The following is a 19,814-nucleotide window of genomic DNA, read 5'->3' on the forward strand; positions in this document are numbered from 1 at the left end:
GGGGAGGGGTGCCCCCTCCCCCACCGCCCCACCCACCACCCCACCCTACCCCAGCTACCCACCTTTTGCACACTATGCAGTCTGCTTTGACGCCGACAGCGTCCGACTTGGCAGAGCTCATGGCATTGGTGGGCGGACCGACGGACAGCGCCATGCTCGACTTCTTTGCCGAGAGCATGATGAGTCCTCTGGCAGGACCGACACCGACACCGACTCGTCCTGCACCACAGCTGGAGACAACAACGGCGGGGACTGCGGGGATGACGACAACGGCGATGACGGCGGCGAGTAATGGCGGCGAGCCTGTGCCATCTCCGCCGTATGCCTTTCATGGCGCATCGTATCGGGCACCGGCGGCCATTGCCCACTTTGACGACACCGTCCCGGTTACCACTCTCCCGCCCATGTTCTCCGACAATCCCTCGGCTGCCGTCCCTGTCCGCGATCCCACGGTTGCGCTCAACTATCAGCACTCGTCCAGCGGCTCTGCGCCATCGCTCGTCTCGGCTGCGCTCCGCGCTCCGCAGACCCATCATCTGGCACATCCTCTGGCCACTCCGCCGCTGCCCGGCCACCCCGTCGGTAGCAATGACCTCACCCTCCAGCTCGACCTGCCGAGCCCACACGCGTCGGGGGGGCTCTTTGCCTCTGAGCCGTCAACGCACCCGCACCGGGGAGAGGTGAAGCCTGCGACGAGCGGGCGGAAGCGCGCACGCGACGCGAGCAATGGACCGGCCGGCGGCAAGTCGGCCTCTGACGCGCCCGCCGTTCCGGTTGCGAAGAAGCAGCGCCGCGCTGCCAAAAACCGCATCGCGTCCAAGAACTACCGCCAGCGTCGTCGTGAGTATGTGCAGCGGATCGAGCAGCAGCTGGAGGAGTTGCGCGCCGAGAATGAGCGACTCAAGGCGGCGGCGGGCTCGGGCAGCGCGGCTGTCGACGTTGTGCTGCTGCAGGAGGAGAACGAGGCGCTCAAGAGCCAGATTGAGGCACTGCAGGCCCACGCCAACGACGTCTCGGACAGCGGGACACCCGGTGACGAGCCGTCGCCGTCGACACTCTCGGTTGAGGACCAGCAAGTCCGACTGGTGGAGCTACTCCACCGCAACATTGTCAACGGCGACGATGAGGCTGTTGTTGCCGCCAACCTCAAGAAGCTCCGGGCGCTCCGGGCACCGCGCAAGATCTCACAGGCCGATGTCCTCCGCCAGATCGAGGCCGAGGCCCTTGCTGGCTCGCCGGCAAAGGACGAGTACTCAGCCATCACCCAGGCGATAGGCGAGCTGTCCAAGGGCGGAAGCGAGGCAGCGGGAGCATCACCGCCGTCGCTGTCGCCCAACCCTTCGCCGTCACCCGAGCCCACCTCGCCCGTCGCTCAGGCGCGCAAGTTCTCGACCGCCAACTACCTCGCACTCTCGCCGGCGCAGCAGGCCGTCATTGACCAGCTTCGCTCCGAGCACGAGGAGACCATGACGGCCATCATCCGCCAGCGGCATGACACCACCGCCAAGGTCAAGGCGTTGCTCCACTCCAACTTTGGCCTCTACACCTCGCTCAAAGCACAGGGCATCGACTTTAACGACGCTGTCAAGGACATTCCCGACATTGCCGACATTGCAAACGCACTCAACGAGCTCAAGGCCAGCATTCAGGCCGAAGCCGATGCCACCGAGTCGCTCATGTCGCGATTCCTCAGCCAGCTCACTCCGCGCCAAGAGGCCGTCTGGGAGCTGCGCGTCTGCCAGTTCTCCCACTGCCGCTCGCGGGTCATTCAGGCCTTCTGGTCCGTCGCCGAGCGGGCATCGCTCGACATCGAGGTGTACAAGTGCGAGTGATGACAGCCACACCTCGCAGCCGGGCGCCTGCGCCCTAACTTGTAAACCATGCTGCGAGACGCCGACGGGCCCCGGCATCACGGCGCCGGCGGGCGCCACGTCGCCAGCACCTCGCACGACATGTAGATGGCCTCGACCATGAGCCGCGACATCTCTGACGCCTCGCCGTCCTCCGAGTGGATCGAGTCGAGCGTAGTCTGGAACTCGGCAATCTTGTACGGCTCCTCGGCGCCGCTGCCATAGTCCGAGTTGCTAAAGTAGGCCTCAAGGATGCGCAGCATGTACATGCGCTTCGGTGACTCGGGGTCGAGGTTGTTGAGCTCGCGGACAATGACGTTGAGCACAACATGGACGTCATTGGGGTAGAGCAGGCTGAGCGAGGCCGGCGAGGCAAAGATGTCCAGCAGCATCTTGAGCACAGGCTCGCCGGCTACCATGCTGTGGTACCCAGTCGGCCCGCCGTTGAACAGCCGCGGCACGTACTCGACCACAGCCTTGACGTCGCTCGCCCGTAGCAGTGCCTGAACCACCAGCGAGAGCTTGCCCGGGCCCTCATCGCCCGCCGCCGCCACGTTGACGAGCAGGACCAGCCGCAGCAGCGCGTCTAGCAAGGTCTCGTCCGGATCGGTCTCGTGCGCCACCACTGCTAGCAGCAGCGCATCGAGCACCTGAGGTGAAAACGCCGTGGCGACCACCTCGACAGGAAGCTGGGTCTCCTGGTGGAGGAGGAGACCGACCAGCGATGCTTCGGCGAACGCCATCGACGCCGGCGCCGCAGGCGCCGTCAGTGACACCATCGCCCGCGCCACCAGCCCCTTGCATGCCACCAGCCTTTCCGCCGTCTCTGGAAAAGTCTCCACCAGCCGGGCCAGGATCTTGGCCTCGGCCGTCCGGAACGGCACGGCGGTCTCGGCCACGTACTGCGTCGCGAGCTTGCCCACGTTGGCGTACCCATCCGCCGTCACAAACTCGAGCATCTTGACCGGCACCACATGATCAGCGTCACCCGCTGGTCCGAGCATCCGGTACATCTTGGAGAGGTGCGCCTGCGAAAACGCCCGCGCCGGACCGCCATCACCCGCAGCCGCCGGCGCCGGCTTGAGCTGCTTCAGCAGCGGAGCCACGGCCTCCAGCGCAGCCGCTCGCTTCTCCTCTTCCACCAACTCGGCCTCCAGCGCCGCCATTTTCTTCCGATGTGCCTCACGCTCGGCCTCGACCGCCACCTTGATCTCCGCCACCCGCGAGCCAGCCTCGACCGCCGCCCTCAGCGCCTCGAGTGTCATACCCTCCAGCGACGCGACGCCTTCCACCGCCGCCACCAGCGCCTTCTTCACCGCCTCCTCGTCACCTGCACCCGCCGTCTGCACACCACCACTCCCCGCAGCATTTCCTCCACCTGCACCCGCCTCGGCCTTGCCACCCCGTGTCGCCACCGATCCACTCCTCCGGCGATGGCCATGCGAGCCATGCGGTCCAGCATGTGACCCAGCCCGTGCCCGCGACGCCTTCCCGTCCCTGCCACCGCCACCACCGCCACCACCACCACCAGCTTGGTCCTCTACACCCACGGTCACCTCGTACTCGTCGTAGTAGTACTCGTACTCGCCGTCTGCCATCCTCGCACCCTTTGCCACAAGAGATGCGTCTGCCTGATTGCTATGCCGCCCGCCTGTCGTCCCTGTCCAACCGACTCACGCGACCGACGGAATCACTTGGCGGAGTGGTCTGGCCGACCGAGTCATGGATGGCCTGGCCGACCGAGTGTTCGATGGTCTGGCCGACCGAGTCATGGATGGCCTGGCCGACCGAGTGTTCGATGGTCTGACCGACCGAATCATGGATGGTCTGGCCGACCGATGGCCTGGCCGACCGAGTCATGGATGGCCTGGCCGACCGAATCATGGATGGCCTGGCCGACCGAGTCATGGATGGCCTGACCGACCGAGTCATGGATGGCCTGACCGACCGAGTCATGGATGGCCTGACCGACCGAGTCATGGATGGCCTGGCCGACCGAGTCATGGATGGCCTGACCGACCGAGTCATGGATGGCCTGACCGACCGAGTCATGGATGGCCTGGCCGACCGAGTCATGGATGGCCTGGCCGACCTGGCCGACCGACCGACGCCCGACGGTGCTGGTGCTGGCACTACACTCTACCAACCTGGTGAGGCCAGGAATGGCGAGGGGACCGATGACGAGGTGTACATACAGAGGAAGGAGAGTGGGCCTGGCTGCGGTTGCAACTGCGGTTGCGGCGGTGGTGGTGGTGGTGGTGGTGGGTATGGTGCCAGGCGCGGTGGCCGTCCGGCGACATGTCGCCTTTGCGCCTTTGGCGGTGGGACCTGGCTCATGCACGAGTGATGATGAATGTGATCTGGGATATGTTTGTGATGGCGTCACTTTTTCCTGCATGCAACGCAATTCTGGTCGTTTTCCAGACTTGCCACTCTTGCCGCCCTTTGCTACCGCTGCTCTCGCCGTTCTCATTGCTGTCATCGTCACCGTCTTTGCTGCTACTGTGGTATGGGCTTGCTCTGGCTCCAGACGTCCGGAATCGTTGTGGAATCCGATGGGGATGTGTTCGATCGCTAGCGTGTTGACCATCGCGCTCATTAGTGTGGTCACGATGGTTGTGGCTGCGGTCATCCTGGCATTGGCAAGGAGGAGCGTACCGCTGCCCGACGCGGCTGGATCGGGCGAGATGTGCACGGGCAGGGATGCGCTGGCCTGCGAGCCGTTCTACTGCGATGTCCGTGTTGGACAGTGCTTCACCGAGTGCCGCAGCGATGGGGAGTGTCGATCGGGCGCGCTTTGCAAGAGCGGCGCGTGTGAGACGCAGCCCCCGCCCGAGCTCTATCTCTCGAGCAACTACGTGGCGCTAGTCTCGCTCCTCGTGCCTGTGGCGTTCTGCCTTTGCTGTGGGCTGTGCTTTGTTGGAGTGTGGCCGTCGGCTGGATCGTCGTTTCTGGCGGTACTGGGTTGCGTGGCGGTGCTGACGGTGACCGGCTTTGTGGCCATTCCGATCACGCTCACGCAGGTGAAGCGAGACATTCCACAGGCGCCGATGCCGCCGACCAACGCCAGCGTGTGTGCCGGGAACGGCGTGTGCGCGCCGTTCCGGTGCGACGTCGGCCGGTCTGGGAAGTGCCTTGCGGCGTGCTCGTCCAACTGGCACTGTGTCCCTGGCGCGGTGTGCTCGCAAAGCGGAGTGTGCGTACCAGACGTGCCGTTGCGGGCGACACCGCTATCGATCGGCGGCGGCATCGGAGTGGCACTGGCGGCTGCGGTGGTTGTCTCGGCCGGATGCGCGTGCCTGGCACGAGCGGCACCCGAAATGGACGACCCGGAGGTGTACAGTGCCGAGTGCTGCTGTTGGGCTTTTGTGGCGGTGGCGGTCGGACTGGGCCTCGGACTCTGCCTCTTCTACACCCCATTTGTACCGTCTACGCCTGGGAGTGGGCCGCGGTGTGCGATGCCAAAGGCGCGAGTTTGCACGCCGTACTATTGCGACGTGCGGCAGCAGAGTTGCTTTACGACCTGCGAGCACAACGACCAATGTGTCGACGGGGCCGATTGCATCAAGGGGAGATGTCGGGCACCGGCGTCCACCAGCCAGCCGCAAGTGCAGGCTGTGGCGTGGTGGATGGTAGCGGCGGTGGCGTGCAGCGGCGGAGTTCTCGCCGCGGCATGTACCTGCTGCGCGTACGGACTCTTTGCGGCCGAGGTTTACACCGACAACGTGGGTCGGTTCCGTCGCTCGCACCGGTGGTGGCAGTTTGACGTCAACGGACCGATGGTGGGCATGCTGGTGACGGCGGCCTTTGTGGTTGCAACAGGACTGCTGCTGTTTATTGCGGTACCGAGACGCAACCTGTCCGGTCTGGCACATACTGCTGTGATGAGCAATGTCAGCTGTGCCGTGCCGCACGACGGGAGATGTGCCGGGTACCTGTGCAACGCTGCGGCAGGGCGGTGCTATGCATCATGCGAGCGCGATGTCGAGTGCGGCGCCGGGTACGGGTGCACAACGGATGGGCAATGCGCGCCTGGGATCCGGCGGGAGGTGCTCGAGCCGGGATATGTTGCGGTGGTACTTGTTGCGGCGAGCATAGGAGTGGCGGGCGTGTGCGGGGCTGGCTTTGCCTGGCTCATAGGCATGGTGCCGCACTCGCGGCGCGGAGTGGGCATCTCGGACGACGACTACGATGAGGGCTGCTGCGACCGGATGCCGGTGTTTGTGGCGACAGTGATGATGCTTGTTGTGGCAGTGGTTCTGCCGACGGGGCTATACCTCGGGTACGGGGGCGAGACGAGGGTGCCACAGGTCGACGGAAGCCACGGGGACGGCGGCATGTGCAGTGTGATCGACGACGTGCGCTGCGGCGGCTTTGTGTGTGACACTGGACTCGGTGCATGCTACACAAGGTGCAAGAGCTCGTGGCAGTGCCAGAGCAACGCACGATGCGGACGCAATGGGGTCTGCCACGAGGCCAAGGCAGCGATGGCCTGGTCTGTGATGGGCGGCTTGAGCATGGCGGTGATGGCGGGTGTGGTGGTGTGGCTATTTGTTGTGCCGCTGCTGAAGGCGTGGCAGGCCCGGCGAAGGCGTGCCAGGACTGCACGGAAGCACGCGCGAGAGCAGGCGCTGCTGCAGGCACACCGCGACCATCTGGCGGCGGTGGAAGAGGCCGAGTTGGATCTGTCGATTCCGCGGGAGGACGTGTGGGATCCGACGGCACCGACGCCGCTGGGCGGTGGCAGCGGCGGGCGCGGAGCCTTTGCTTTCCCCGAAAGCGACGACGTGGTTGCACTGGACGAGGTCGGCGAGGGCGAGGTGGCGGCGCACACCGATCCGGTGTGCTCGGTGTGCATGTTTGAGGCGTCGACGGTCCGGCTTGTGGGCCGCGAGTGCCGACATGGGTTCTGTGCGACATGTGCAGCGTACTCGTTACAGGCGATCCTGGACTCAAACCAGTTCCCTGCCCGGTGTCCCGGGTGCCGGGCAGACGGCGTGGAGGAGCGGTCGTACGTTGCGTCTGGGGCGATCGAGTTTCTCGTGCGGCGAATGGTGGTGCCTGTTGAGCTCGGGCGGAGGTTTATCCGGCAGCAGATTCTGCAGGCGTTCTCGCCAGGCGAGGTGGTGACGTGCCCGGCGTGTTCGATGGTGTCGATGCTGCCGGGTGACCGGGCGAGTGCGGAGACGCAGAAGCGGCGAAAGGTGCACAAGAGCGGGCGGGCACTCGCGGTTGAGTGCACCGGATGCGAGACGGCGTTCTGCGTCTCGTGCGAAATGCTCTGGTTTGATCACGACGGGCTGGACTGCGCAGGCGCGGCGGCGCGGCACGAGGCTGGAGCCGACTTTGCGTCTGTGATGGCGACGGAGGAGTACATCCGCGAGAATACCAAGGCGTGTCCACAGTGCGGAACGCGAATCAATCACTCGCGCGGACACGCATGTCACCACATCATGCCTGGCGGTGGATGCCCGGGCCTGCGCGACGACGGGACACGATGCGGATTCCACTTTTGCTACACCTCGCTGCTCCCGTACGGCGAGTGCCACCACGAGTCACACGGCCACCAGCTGTTCTGCGATGATCGGTGCGACTGCCCGATCTGCCCAGTGTGCGAGCCCGGGCGACCGTGCCACCAGTGCTCCGGCCAGGGTAACTGCTGGGCGTGCTTCCCGGAGAACCATCCCGATGCACGGGCGGCGCGGGAGGCAGCGGAAGCAGCTGCACGGGCAGCCGAGGCCGAGGCCCAGGCAGCAGCAGCAGCAGCTGCGGCCGCGGCGGCTGCCGCAGCCGCGCCATCACCACAGACACCACAGACGCCGCAGTTTGTGGTTGTTCCGCGGGCATCACTTTTGCAAGAGATTCGCGAGCGGGCGGCGATGGTTGCACCGTCGGCGATGTATGACGGGGTGGTGGTACCGGAGCCCGGTGATCGAGGCGTGATGCTCGACGGATCTTGCAGCGACAGCGGCGACGACGTAGTGGTGGCCGGGCCGTCGGGCGGCAGCCGGCCGGAGGGCCAGCTGGCTGGCCGGCGTGGGCTGCGGACAAGATTCCAGCTGCAGATGGGCGGGCCGAGCACGCGCGGGCCCGCGAGCGCCAGCGGTGAGCAGCGCGTACTCGAGCTGTACTCACCCATGGCGAGCGGAGACAACAGCGCGCGAGCAATGTCCGCAGTGGCGATGACCGGTTTCCGCGTGGAGGCACGGACGCCAGCGTCTGCTCATGGCGAGCGGCTGGCAGAGTTTGTGGCGGCCACGGGCGAGGGCCGCGAGACTGCGCAGTACTACCTCGCGCTCTTCAACTGGAACGTGGCGGATGCGATTGCCTTTCATGCGGACGAGCAATCAGCGCAGTCTGCTGCTGCACAGTCTGCCGGGGCGAGTATCCGGATGTGGGAGTGACGGCGATCTCTCCTTCCCTGCCTAATTCCTTCTGAGTAGTAAACGGCTTGCTACCCAGATGCGCTTGTGCATGTCGGCGTAGTCGAAACGGGCGATGCAGCAGTGGCAGTGCCAGTCAGGGTGAGTGCCAACAGTACGGGTGTCAACCAGTGCCAGCCAGCGCCAGTAGCATGAGTGCCAGCCAGCGCCAGTAGCATGAGTGCCAGCCAGCGCCAGTAGCATGAGTGCCAGCCAGTGGCCAGTGACAGCCCCCCCCCCCCCCCCCCCACCCCCCCCCCCCCCCCCCCCCATGGCCTACCCCCGCCTCACCCGCTTACGGGTCATAGGTGCCATCCTTCTTGTCATATGGGCCCTCTCCACCGTCCTTGCCTTTGTCTCGGTCCAGCAGCCCATGCCAGGGCCACGGACCTCGTCGCACCCGCTGCCGTCGTCGACTGCCGGCGGGTCGAGGGGTGATGGGGAGGAAGGGGAGGGGATCAGCGACACAATACCGACAACAACGCCGACCAGTACACCGAGCAATTTACCGGAAAACCCACACATTTTATCGCCCGCGCCGCAGCACATCCAGCGTCCCTCCTCGCCGCCTCCGCCTGTAGCGTCATCGCCGCCGTCACCGTCGTCGTCATCGTCGGCGTCACCGTCGGCGTCGCCATTGCCAACCTCGAGTCGACCAGATGACGGGCGAGTGCTGCGTGATGTGCACGTGGGCGGCAAAACGCTCAAGGCGCCGGCGGCAGTGGTGCTCGGCTACAATCGGCCGGCGTTTCTGGAGCGGACGTTGCGATCGCTGGTGAAAGTTGAGGGAGCGGAGCAGATGGACTTGTTCGTCTCGCTCGACGGGAAGGACCCGGCGACGACGGCTGTGGCGAAGGGGAACGAGTTTGCGGCGGCAGGCATCGAGGTGGTTCACCATCCGCGGCTGGCGCTAGCGGCGGCTGGGACTGTCCATCTCGCAGCGCACTACAAGTGGATTCTGGACAAGCTCTTCTTCGAGCGCGGGTATGCGCACGTCATCCTGCTGGAGGACGACATGGAGTTTGCGCCGGATCTCTTTGCCTACTTTGCGGCGACGGCCGAGCTACTTGCCCGCGACGAGACCATCTGGTGCATCTCATCGTGGAACGACAACGGGTTCAAGGAGCTCGCCACCGACCCGAGAGTCCTCTTCCGGTCCTCACACTTTCCGGCCTCGGCTGGATGCTCTCGGCCGATCTGTGGCGCGAGCTCTCGCCCAAGTGGCCGGCCAATCATTGGGACCACTGGATGCGACTGTACTCGACCTCGCGCGGCCGCGAGTGCGTCTGCCCGCTTGTCGCGCGCAACTTCAACTTTGGCGACGTCGGCGCCAACATGGACCGTGCCTCGTACAACAAGTACCTCAAGAACATCGCCTTCCACGACGGCTCGCCCGTCGACCTCGGCCCTCTCGACTACCTCCTCCTCCCCAACTACGCCGCGCTCATCAACGCCTGGGTCGCCGCCGCCGCAGATCCGACCTCCGCCGCGCTGGCCACCGGCAATCTCGTCGTGCCGGCTTGGCTCCCGCCGCCGCTGGATCCCCGTAAGGTGGCAGACGCAAGGCGTGGGCGAGTGTACGGCCTCGTCGGCCCGGGCAGCAACCCGTACTCGGGCTCGACGTTTTCGCGGACAGTGCTTGACAAGCTCAAGTCGGATGCTGTAGCCGTGACCGGGGTGGAGGGCGGCAGTGGGCTAGCGCTGACATCGTTTGATCCGCGGGCGGCAGCCAGCGACAAGCTCCCGCTCGTGCACGTCATTGTTTCGACCCGCGAGGCCTTCCCGTCCCTCTCGGCTGTGTTTGGTATCTGGCACGAGGCGCGGGCGCAGCATCGGCGGGCGTGGCTCCTCTTTGCGCACGGCTACCTGTTCATCATTGTGGATGCGCGGCGATCGCCGTACGTGCCCGAGGCACACGCGCTCCATCCGCCTCCGGGCATGGTGGTTGTCGCCGGCGGCCGCGGCGAGTCGTGCACCACAGTGTGCGCGACAGCGGCGGCGGCGATGGAGGCCAACGCCACCCGCTGCGATGGCCTCGCCTTTGACTTTATCAACCAGATCCCCGCGCTCGACGCAGCCTTCCCGTGCGCCGACTTTGGCATGGAGATCGGTGACGAGATCCCGTGCATGGTGTCGGACCGTGCCCACGAGAGCTACGGCCGGTGTCTCATCACGCCCAAGCTCCCGCTCTGTACAGCCTTTCATCCATCGACCTCACGGCTCTGTCCGTGCATCTAGTTCACTCGACCAGATGGGCGACGACGCCGTCCGGCCGGACTCGTGCGGAGCGGCCGCGCCACGCCAGCACCTTGTCGCCCAGCTCACCCGCGCGATGAGTTGGTTGCTGCGGGAAGCGGCGGCCGGGCGCAAGTTCATCCGGATGCCACGGCGGGAGCTTGCTGTGGTCGCCGCTCGCCGACGGATAGGTAAAGCCGAGGTCGAGGTGCGGAAAGAGGAGCGGGATGGAGCTGCCCGACTCGACGAGGTTCCTGACGGCGGCGGCGCGCGAGGGCGAGATGGAGCTAAGCGCAGCGTACTTGGCGGCACGGACGCTCGAGTCGAAGATGACATTCTTGAGCAGGCCTGGGAGCGGGAGGGCAGTCGCGGCCGACTGAGCCATGCTCGCCGCGCCAGGGCTGAGTCCGACGGCGCTCGTCACCGCCAGCACTCGCTCGTAGTTGGCCATCGACTGGTTGGCGGCAGCCTGGGCGGCACTCCGGCGCTCGGCGGTGTAGCTTGCCAGCGACGGCGCCAACTGAGTGCAGTCAGCTTCTGCCGATGCCCAGCGTGCGAGGCGCCAAGCGAGGTTGCTGGCATCGGCGATGCCAGTGTTGAGGCCAAAGCCACCGGCAGGTGGAAACTGATGGGCGGCGTCGCCGGCAAGGGCGAGGCCGGGCATCGGGGCGTAGTTGCCGGCGACGCCGACCCGCATGCTCCACGGGGCAGCCGAACGCACATCGATGTGGGCGCGGGTGAGGCGGCCGGAGGCGCGGGCGGCCGGAAAGGCAGCAAGGACAGCATCGGTGACGGCGCGAGTGGTGGAGAGTGCGGAAAGGTCCTGCCACTCGGGAAAGAACGGGATCTGGGCGACCCACTCGCCGCGGGCGAGCGAGTGGGCGACGAGGACGCCGACAAACTCGGGATTGTACACAAAGTACAGCATGGCTGGGTGTGCCAGCTCAACAGCGTGCGGCGGGATGAAGAAGTGCACGTTGATCAGCGACTGGAGTGCCTTGCCGGCTGGAAACCGCGGATCCGGTGAGACAAGGACCGAGCCAGCCTCGTCGGCGAGCGTCGAGTGGGCGCCGTCTGCAGCGACAACGACGACGTCATCGCCGAGCGCCGACGCACCAACGCTCTGTACAGCATCATCAATAGAGGCGACTTCTGACCCTAGCCGGAGATCGACGAACTTTGCCACGTCGGGCGAGCGCAGCCGCTCCAGCAGCATCGGCATCAGCGCCGACGACGGAAAATGGACTGGATGGGCGATTTGGAGCGATCCCGACGAGAGAAACGAGGCATCGGGGCCGACCAGAGTGTCATGAATACCATGGTGAGAGTGATCGCAAGAGTCAAGAGTTGGCGCGGTGGCCTCGAGGTGGTCGGTGGGCGGAGCGATGGGCGAGAGCGGGTAGACGGACGAAGCGATGTGATCGTAGCGAGCGATGGGATCGAGATCATCAACACCACGAGCATACACAAAGTCCTTCCAACACGCAACCGGCTCAATGGCACGATATACGGCATCAGCTATGCCGAGCGAAGAGAATATTTCCAAAGTGCGCGAAGATAGAAAATGAGCCTGCGGATGAGCCGAGAGCTCTGCCTCACTCCGTCGCTCCGTCACAGTCACTCGCACGCCATACGAGCCGAGGAGGTTGGCCAGGACCAGTCCCACAGGTCCTCCCCCCACAATATGCACTCTCCGTCCGAGCATCACCCCAAACCCCACGCTCGACCTTCTTCTCTCCGCTTTGAGTCGCGTAGCCATCCGTCCTACGCAGACGCCGGCCGCCTTTGGCTGACGCGTTGGTCCCGCCGGACGAGGCCGATCGACTACGGGATGTGGATGATGCCAGCCCAGCGGATTGGATGCTGAGCTTGGTAAAGTGGGTGGGGAAGGGGAGGGACGGGGGGGGGGGAGGTCATCATTCATGCTCGGGGGTCGTTGGATGGGGTGTGGATGGGGGGAGGGGGTGATCAGCTTGTGTAGCCTTGCGCGGGGCGGTGTAGGGCTATCGGCCGGGCACGTCTCCGGCAGATGTAGGCGATGGAAGGTCAGGTGCGATGTTGGTGGCTTCAGCTGTGGATATGTATCCCGTTTGGGGACAGGGATAGCGCTGCAGATGGATGCGGTGCTTCGAGATGAAGAGCCGTTCACGTAGGTGCACATCGATTATTGATGTAGACCAGAGTGTCCACGACACGGATCGGAGTCCACGCTGTGCTGCTGCTAGACGGAAAATGCGATTGCGATGACACAGCGATCTGTGATCAAATGCACTAGGTGGGTTACAGCCGCGCCCCAGACCTATCCACAAATAGTTCTCCTCCCCCTCTTCAAGCTACAGCATCCAACACTGTTTCCCGACACTTCTTTCCACGACCAACGTTGTCATTCCCCTATATCCACCATCAGCGACGTGGACCATCAGCTATGCCCGCCCGTATCCAAAAGCGACAAAAAAACCGTAGGCGCAAAGGTGCGGAACGATTTTCGTGACGCTTCCTTCTTTGACGAGCGAAATGGCCGACAGCGACGAGTTCGGTGACGGCCACACGACGTCTCTCTCTCTCACGGGCGGCGTTGACGAGCAGCGAGGCGTGGGCAAAGTGGCGAGGCAGAGGAGGAGAGGGAGAGTCATGTTGGCTTCGCCTGTTTCAGGGATGATGCGGTTGTCTGTCCGTTCACACGAGCTCATCCAGACGCTGACTCTGCTAACGGTGGTGTATCTGGGTAAGGAGGCGGTCACGGTGACGGTCACGTGCGGTGAGGGAAGGGGGGAAGGGGAGGGGGGACTCACGGGGATGGGGGTGATGGGTGGTGGTGGGGGGATGGGGATGGGGATGGGGGTGGTGGTGGTGATGGTTGGTGGTGGTGATGGTGGGGGTGATGGGGTGATGATGATGATGATGATGATGATGATGATGATGATGATGATGATGATGATGATGATGATGATGATGATGATGATGATGATGATGATGATGATGATGATGATGGTGATGATGATGATGATGATAATGATGACCACCATGATGATGATTATGACCATGAACCACGACCATGATGGCAACTACGACCACGACCATGATGGCAACCACGACCACGACCATGATGGCAACCACGACCACGACCATGATGGCAACCACGACCACGACCATGATGGCAACTACGACCACGACCATGATGATGACCACGACCACGACGGACGTACTGATCGGACGCCTAAATCCACAGGCATCCACGCCGGCTTTGTCATCGGCTACCACGAATCGACCTCGGCAACGGTCTCGTCGCTGCTTTCCATCGCCGGCATCCTCGCTATTGCGATGTGCGCCCTTGTCTACGCGCGCTCTTCCATCCGCCGCGCAACCGAGCCACGCCTCAAGATCGTGCTCTTTATCGGCGTCATCGGCATGATTTACGTCGCACTCTCGCTCTTCTTCCTTGTCCGCACCTGGTTCGCGAGCTGCGACTCCAAGTCCGGCACGACCAAGGATGCCTCGGACGCCGACGCCAACGAGAGCAACAACAGTAGCCACAGCAGCAGCTCGCATCAGACCCTCGAGCCCTTTGCCTGTGATCCCATGTTCACTTGGTCCTCGGTCACCCTGCTCTCAGTTCTGTTTGTCGCAGGCTGCGTCACCCTCGCCGTCGTCCACCGCCTCCGCGTCGCCCTCGTCACCTACCACGTCGCCTTCTTTGTGGCCCCACCTAGTCTCCTCGACGCGCACGGCCGGCCCAACTCCCCGCCGAACGCGGCCCCGCCTTGCGTCTACGCTTCAGGCTCAGACGACGGATCGGCCTCGAGCTGCGAGTCGGCCTCGGCCAAGCGCTCGTCGGCCTCGGACGCCGGCGATGATCTCTGCGTCATCTGCTTTGACGCCCCGCGCTCGGCCATCCTCGTCCCCTGCGGGCATGCTGGTGTGTGCCCGGCATGCTCGCAGCGAATGGCGCTGGTATCTTCGGCTCGGTGTCCGCTCTGCCGCTCACCCGTCGACGCGGTTGTCGGCATTGTCGCCGCCACCGCGCCCGCTCCGTCCTCGCGCACCTCATACGGCACTGTGCCGACGAGGGCAGGAGGCGAGGACGACAGTCGCACGAGCGCGGACGCGCCCACCTCCCGCCGACCGGCTGGCCGTCCGATCGCCATCTCGGCCCTGCTCGCCCGACGCTGCACTCTTTGCTCCGCCTCGCACCGGGCTGCGCTCTCGCTGCCGTGCGGCCACGTGACGACGTGCCACGGCTGCGCCGCCACGCAGGAGACCTGCACCCGGTGCGGAGCGCAAGTCGAGCGCACGCTCGGCGTTTATGATGTGTGAGGCATCGCACTACGAGATGACACAGCAGCAGCCGCGTGAGCGCGAGTTCTGCGGCGGCGGGTGGGCCGCGTTTCGCGCCGCCGCCACCGCGACAGTCGTTGCGTCAGCCGGGTGGACAGCCGCCGCCGACGAGTGGCGGGTGAGCTGCGACGAGTCGGTCGTCGAGACAACCGGTTCGGTGTTCCACGGCGTCGACCGCGAGTCTGCACCTTGGATGCTGACGAGGTGAAGTGGACGCCTGACTCTGTGGTGGGCAGCGCGTGGTTGGAGAGCGTCATGGATATATCCATGACGATGGACGACTCGGGCGCCCGCGACATCGACTCATCCGACGACATACCGAGCGACTTGGGCGACGATTCACGTGGCACCCGAATGACTGCTGGCGGGCGAGTGTCGGCAGGGAGGAGCGAGCCCGAGACAGAGACCCTGCGGCCCATGCGGTTCTCTACTAGGACGGCGGCAGCCTCGGTCGAGAGCTCGCCCGAGCCTCCGGCCCGCGACGGCGACGACCACGGGTTGGTCGGCACCACGCCGGCGAGCACCAGCGCCGCCATAAACTTGGACTGATCGCGGCGGCCAATGCTGCGGCGCTGTGACGACTTGGTCCCGTCGACGGCGTTGAGGAGAAGACCGGCATTGAACCAGCACTGCAGCCGGCGGACGTGCTCGCGCAGCTTGGCAACGTGCGTCGGCGGCGCCATTCGCCCGGCAAATAAATGAAGGCTGTTGGAGGTATCGTGGATGAGCAGGCACTGAGCCGAGGTCTCGACGTCAAGCGAGAAGAGAGAGGCATGCTTGGCAACGTCCAGCTCGCGTGCGACAGGAAGCGAAGCCGACGCACCCGGGCACAGCTCCTGGATGGCATACACCCGGGTCCGCCGCTCGCTGACTATCTGTGCCGTCCGCGGCGCAGAGTATCCGGTTAGCTCGTCCGGTCCGGCCGCCGCCGACGAGTCGGAGCGCTCCGACGAGGAGCCCACCGTCCCAGACTTGAACGAGCGGGTCGCCGACATGGCAATTGGTAGCCGCAGGTCGGCCTGGGTGTCGTTTGGCGAGTCCGAAGTCATGTCGGTCAGTTGCGCCACAGCGTAGTCGCCGGTGGACGAGGTCGTCACTGTCGAGTGCTCGCGCCGAAGCCGTGCCGAGTTGGGCGAGCTCTCGCTCATCGACGCCGCCAGGATCGACCGGGCGTGCGCCACATCGAGCGAATGACCAAACGCCGCCAGCCGCGCCTCGTGCCAGGCCCGGGCCTGGCTCTGAAAGTGCGGCGAGACGGCCGACGCCGCCCCGGACCCACCGATCAGCGCCCCTCGCTTGAGCATGACCAGGGCCAGGGCGTCGTGATACGAGATGTTGAGCAAGGTAGCGACCCACCAGACGGCGAGCGCAAGCGCCTGCGTCTCCCCAGACGAGGCATAGACGGCAACCTTGCCGCCGTGCGAGGCGACCGACGCCACAAACTCCATAAAGTCAATCGCCACCAGAGCGAGGTCTGTCGACACCTCGTCGACGAGCGGGAGCTGCAAGAGCGTCGGCGTGTCGACACCGTCGCGTGGCGTGTTGAGCAGGTCCGGGCCGGGCTGGGTCGACGCGGCACGCGAGGCGCGGACAACGCCACGCACCCCGTGGGCATCGCGCCATTCGGCCGAGAGCGCCTGCTCCGTCGACGTCACATGCAGGTGGGCGAGGATGCTGGTCGGCTCCGAACCCATGACGAGGTCGAGCATCGAGGCAACAGCCGCTTTCGGCCGGTCTGAGCGGAACCGCTGGACGAGGAGGAACTGGACCGCGAGGCGGAGCTCCGACGTTGGCGGCGGCATGCGGAGAGGGACCGGGAGGACCGTCTGATGACTGGCCTCAAGATGGTCGGAGGTCAGCGCCCGCCGCACAACCGCTTTGGTCTTCACCGTCGCGTTCGGGGCCGGGACGGCGAGCGAGACGTTGGCCAGCCGTCCGGGGTTCCACGCCAGCGGCGCCGAAAACGGCGCATGGACCGAGGATAGCGACGAGGTGGCGATCGAGGCCTTGCGCGGCTTGCTCAGCATATGAACGTCGATGACATGGGCCTCCGGCAGCGCCGCGAGTGCCTTAGCATCCGTCGACGAGTACATGCCAGGGCTTGGCGTTGGCGAGGTGCGACCCGAGCCCGACTCACTCGACGCACAGGAGCTCCCCGAGTTGGTTACGGCCCCGTCTGCTCGGCGCGACGGCGAGAGCAGCCACGCGGCGGTGCTGACCACTGGGTTGGCGGCGAGGTTATCGGTCGAAGCGGCCGAGGTTCCGGCCGAGACGGCAAACGAGTGCGACGACGAGTTGGACTCGTGGAGGTCGCTGCTCGTGTTAGCGCCCGCCGAGGCGACCGAGCCACCCGAGGCGAGGGTGAGAAGGTGCGACTCGCGGGTCGACGGCTCGTCAAACTTGGCCCATGGAGTCTGCGGCTTGACGCCCGAGTCGACAAGGAGGTTGGCAAAGATGTGTGGGGCATTGGCTGGTACCTTGACGCGGTCCCCGGCGCCCTCGTAGAGCTGCAGACGGAGGACGGCCTTGCGGATGGCGGCGCGGTAGTCGGACGGCGTCTCGTGGCCGCAGTAGGTGTAGAGCTTGTTGTCGGCTCCGTGGAGGATAAATGCCGACGAGGCATTGACGGCAAAAAGGCGCGGGTCGGTGTGCGGGACGATGCGGGCGACGAGGAACGGCGAGGCACCGGGCTTGGTCGACTGTGGCTCGATGGCGTAGACAAGGACCTGTGTGTTGCGCGGGCCGGCATCGGCGAGCGCCTTCTTTGGCCGGTGGCATCGTTCGTACCAGTCCTGCAGAACAAAGGTGAAGCCGACGTTGGGCCTTGCGATGGGCCGCTTGGTCTGGACCCATGCAAGAGCTTTGGCATAGTCCCAGTCGTTGAGGAGCATAACCCAGGCGACAGAGAGGGCGACTGAGCGCGAGATGCCCAGCCGGCAGTGGATAAAGACTGCGCCGCCGGCCCGCCGCACCGAGTCAATGATCTCCATGATTTCGTAGAGGACAGCGAGAATGTCGGCGTGAAGGATGTCTGCGAGGACTACGTTCGTGTAGGTAAACGTCTCTGGGAAAACGACGGGACAACCATGAGCCGCGACACGGCTTCAAGCTTGGCTTTGGTCTCTTGCGAGGCAAAGTTCGGCGCCGAGACGGCCATTGGCGTAGTGACCGGTGACACGTCGGGCACGTCGCCAGGTGGCGGCGCGGTTTCGGGCGGCGGAGCGTACGCGCAATTGATGACGTGCGTGATGCCGGCGTGGACCAAGGCCTGCTTGTTTGACGCCGATGAGAGGCCACCAATGTAGAGATACGGGAAGAGCTGGGTCAGGTTCGACGCCGCCGTCTCAATTGACTTGCGCGCTTGCGCTGTGGCGGTCATCGACGACCGCGTTTTGCCCACTGCCGAGAGGTCTAGTCCCAGCGCGGGCGGAAGCTTGGTCATTCGCGGAGGTTTGCGGGCCGAGACCGGGAGCTCCATCAGCGATTTGGAGGTGTAGTGGCCCAGCCGCGGGGTCTGCCGTCGATTTGTACCTGGCGAGCGTGAGCGTGAGCGCGAGTCCGAGGTCGGCGGTGGCGACGACGATGACGACGAGGTCCGCGACCGGAGCCCGCTGCCAGTCCGCGACGTCCGCAACTGCGAGGCGCCCGAATACCCGAGCGAGCTCTCCGAGTCGGACGCCGAGCCCGAGTAGGTGCGTGAAGAACGCGACGGCTGCGCCGATGACAGCATCGACGTCGACGAGTCGGGGGTATCGCTCGAGCGCCGAGTCGACGCGCGTGACGAAACCGACCCTCCAGAGCTTGACCCGACTCGAGCCCGAGGCGTCTTTGGGCTTGGCAACGAGAGGGTACCCAGCGGAATGTCTGAAGCTGTGGCACGGACCGACGGTTGCGATGGGACTGACTGCTTCGCAGACTGGAGTGACGAGAGCGGCGACGAGGTTGAGAGCGGAGTCGAGCTGGACGACGAGTCCAAACCCGAGCCCGACTCTTCCTCTTCTTGCTCTTCGGGCGTGCCCACAACCGCGACTGCCAGCGGTGCTTCGTGGGCGAGTGCCCAGTCATTGGCAGCTGCTGTCTGAGCGCGCGTCGGCAGCAGTAAGCTCTGCCCGCGGGCAAGTTCAACCACAAGTGGAGGATCAACTGCGAGCAGCGGTCTGTCGTAATGCAGCGGAGCTGTAGCCTGCGGCCATGCCTCTCGCCGCAATGAGCATGACGCCAGGTGGCGAGAGGACGGGATCATCTTGCGCGTGTTTGGGCGAGTAGCAGGCGACGCGAGGCTTGATCACAGCGAAGGAGAGTAGAGCGAGCGAGAACGTGAGTGTAGGATGTGCAGCTCGGCGAGGCTTGGCAGCTCGAGTCTGAGTCAGTTGCCAACACAAGGGGGGGGGGGGGGAGCACTTGTGCCAAACAAGACCACCAACGTCAGATCTTTCAAAGGTGAAGAGTACCACCGAATACCGCCGAATACCACCGAATACCGCCGAATACCACCGAATACCACCTAATGCAGCCAACAAAGGTACAACTCCACGTAGCAGCCAGGGATCTCCTGTGCCTGCCTTCGTGCGTGTCCGTGACCGTGTCCGTGTCCGTGTGGGTACACCTCGCGGGCGTTGATGTTCGTTATCTATCACGCCTTGACAACCTTCTTCAAGTCGTCGATCTCCAGATGCGGGTCCGTCCGTCCGTCCGTCCGTCTCCGTGTGTGTGTGTGTGTGTGTGTGTGTGTGTGTGTGTGTGTGTGTGTGTGTGTGTGTGTGTGTGTGTGTGTGTGTGAGTCCGTGTGGGTACCGAAGTTCTCACCTGAGCAACAGCGGTGGCTTGCTTGACAAATCTCCCCCACACGTGTATGTCTTTGTGTGTGTGTGTGTGTGTGTGTGTGTGTGTGTGTGTGTGTGTGTGTGTGTGTGTGTGTGTGTGTGTGTGTGTGTGTGTGTGTGTGTGTGTGTGTGTGTGTGTGTGTGTGTGT

General features: G+C 64.7%; 7 protein-coding genes across 7 annotated transcripts; 3 read left to right on the forward strand and 4 right to left on the reverse strand.

Moving 5' to 3' along the window:
• Positions 1-275: 275 nt before the first annotated feature.
• AMSG_09523 (uncharacterized protein) lies at positions 276-1,832 on the forward strand (the record flags this gene model as incomplete). The annotated part of the gene is made up of 2 exons (XM_013898907.1): positions 276-578; positions 681-1,832. The coding sequence occupies 2 exons, from the start codon at positions 276-278 to the stop codon at positions 1,830-1,832; spliced, it is 1,455 nt and encodes a 484-aa protein (XP_013754361.1).
• Positions 1,833-1,909: 77 nt separating this feature from the next.
• On the reverse strand, positions 1,910-3,448 carry AMSG_09524 (uncharacterized protein; the record flags this gene model as incomplete). The annotated part of the gene is made up of 2 exons (XM_013898908.1): positions 1,910-3,180; positions 3,397-3,448. 2 exons carry the CDS (start codon positions 3,446-3,448, stop codon positions 1,910-1,912), a joined length of 1,323 nt encoding a protein of 440 aa, XP_013754362.1.
• A 218-nt stretch (positions 3,449-3,666) lies between these two features.
• On the reverse strand, positions 3,667-4,043 carry AMSG_12268 (uncharacterized protein; the record flags this gene model as incomplete). The annotated part of the gene is made up of 2 exons (XM_013898927.1): positions 3,667-3,942; positions 4,026-4,043. 2 exons carry the CDS (start codon positions 4,041-4,043, stop codon positions 3,667-3,669), a joined length of 294 nt encoding a protein of 97 aa, XP_013754381.1.
• A 350-nt stretch (positions 4,044-4,393) lies between these two features.
• AMSG_12269 (uncharacterized protein) lies at positions 4,394-10,724 on the forward strand. Its single transcript, XM_013898928.1, has 4 exons — positions 4,394-8,234; positions 8,581-8,706; positions 8,854-9,388; positions 9,418-10,724. The coding sequence occupies exons 1-4, from the start codon at positions 4,406-4,408 to the stop codon at positions 10,508-10,510; spliced, it is 5,583 nt and encodes a 1,860-aa protein (XP_013754382.1). The 5' UTR covers positions 4,394-4,405; the 3' UTR covers positions 10,511-10,724.
• AMSG_09527 (monooxygenase) lies at positions 10,307-12,212 on the reverse strand (the record flags this gene model as incomplete). The annotated part of the gene is made up of 2 exons (XM_013898909.1): positions 10,307-10,671; positions 10,755-12,212. The coding sequence occupies 2 exons, from the start codon at positions 12,210-12,212 to the stop codon at positions 10,645-10,647; spliced, it is 1,485 nt and encodes a 494-aa protein (XP_013754363.1). The 3' UTR covers positions 10,307-10,644.
• Positions 12,213-13,053: 841 nt separating this feature from the next.
• AMSG_09528 (uncharacterized protein) lies at positions 13,054-14,821 on the forward strand (the record flags this gene model as incomplete). Its single annotated transcript, XM_013898910.1, has 2 exons — positions 13,054-13,232; positions 13,737-14,821. The coding sequence occupies exons 1-2, from the start codon at positions 13,139-13,141 to the stop codon at positions 14,819-14,821; spliced, it is 1,179 nt and encodes a 392-aa protein (XP_013754364.1). The 5' UTR covers positions 13,054-13,138.
• A 9-nt stretch (positions 14,822-14,830) lies between these two features.
• On the reverse strand, positions 14,831-19,035 carry AMSG_09529 (dual specificity phosphatase 1; the record flags this gene model as incomplete). Its single annotated transcript, XM_013898911.1, has 4 exons — positions 14,831-15,038; positions 15,122-17,904; positions 17,928-18,916; positions 18,987-19,035. 4 exons carry the CDS (start codon positions 19,033-19,035, stop codon positions 14,831-14,833), a joined length of 4,029 nt encoding a protein of 1,342 aa, XP_013754365.1.
• Positions 19,036-19,814: the final 779 nt, after the last annotated feature.

The sequence above is a fragment of the Thecamonas trahens genome, assembly GCF_000142905.1.
Source record: "Thecamonas trahens ATCC 50062 unplaced genomic scaffold supercont1.50, whole genome shotgun sequence".
Classification (NCBI taxonomy): Eukaryota; order Apusomonadida; family Apusomonadidae; genus Thecamonas; species Thecamonas trahens.

Excerpts from the sequence above, each read along its gene's own strand:
- AMSG_12269 (XM_013898928.1), top strand. The coding sequence starts at position 4,406 with ATGGGGATGTGTTCGATCGCTAGCGTGTTGACCATCGCGCTCATTAGT. Across the intron at positions 8,235-8,580 it reads TGCACAGTCTGCCGGGGCGA|GTGCCATCCTTCTTGTCATA; the intron begins GTATCCGGATGT and ends TACGGGTCATAG. Across the intron at positions 9,389-9,417 it reads TCATCGTGGAACGACAACGG|TCCTCTTCCGGTCCTCACAC; the intron begins GTTCAAGGAGCT and ends CCGACCCGAGAG.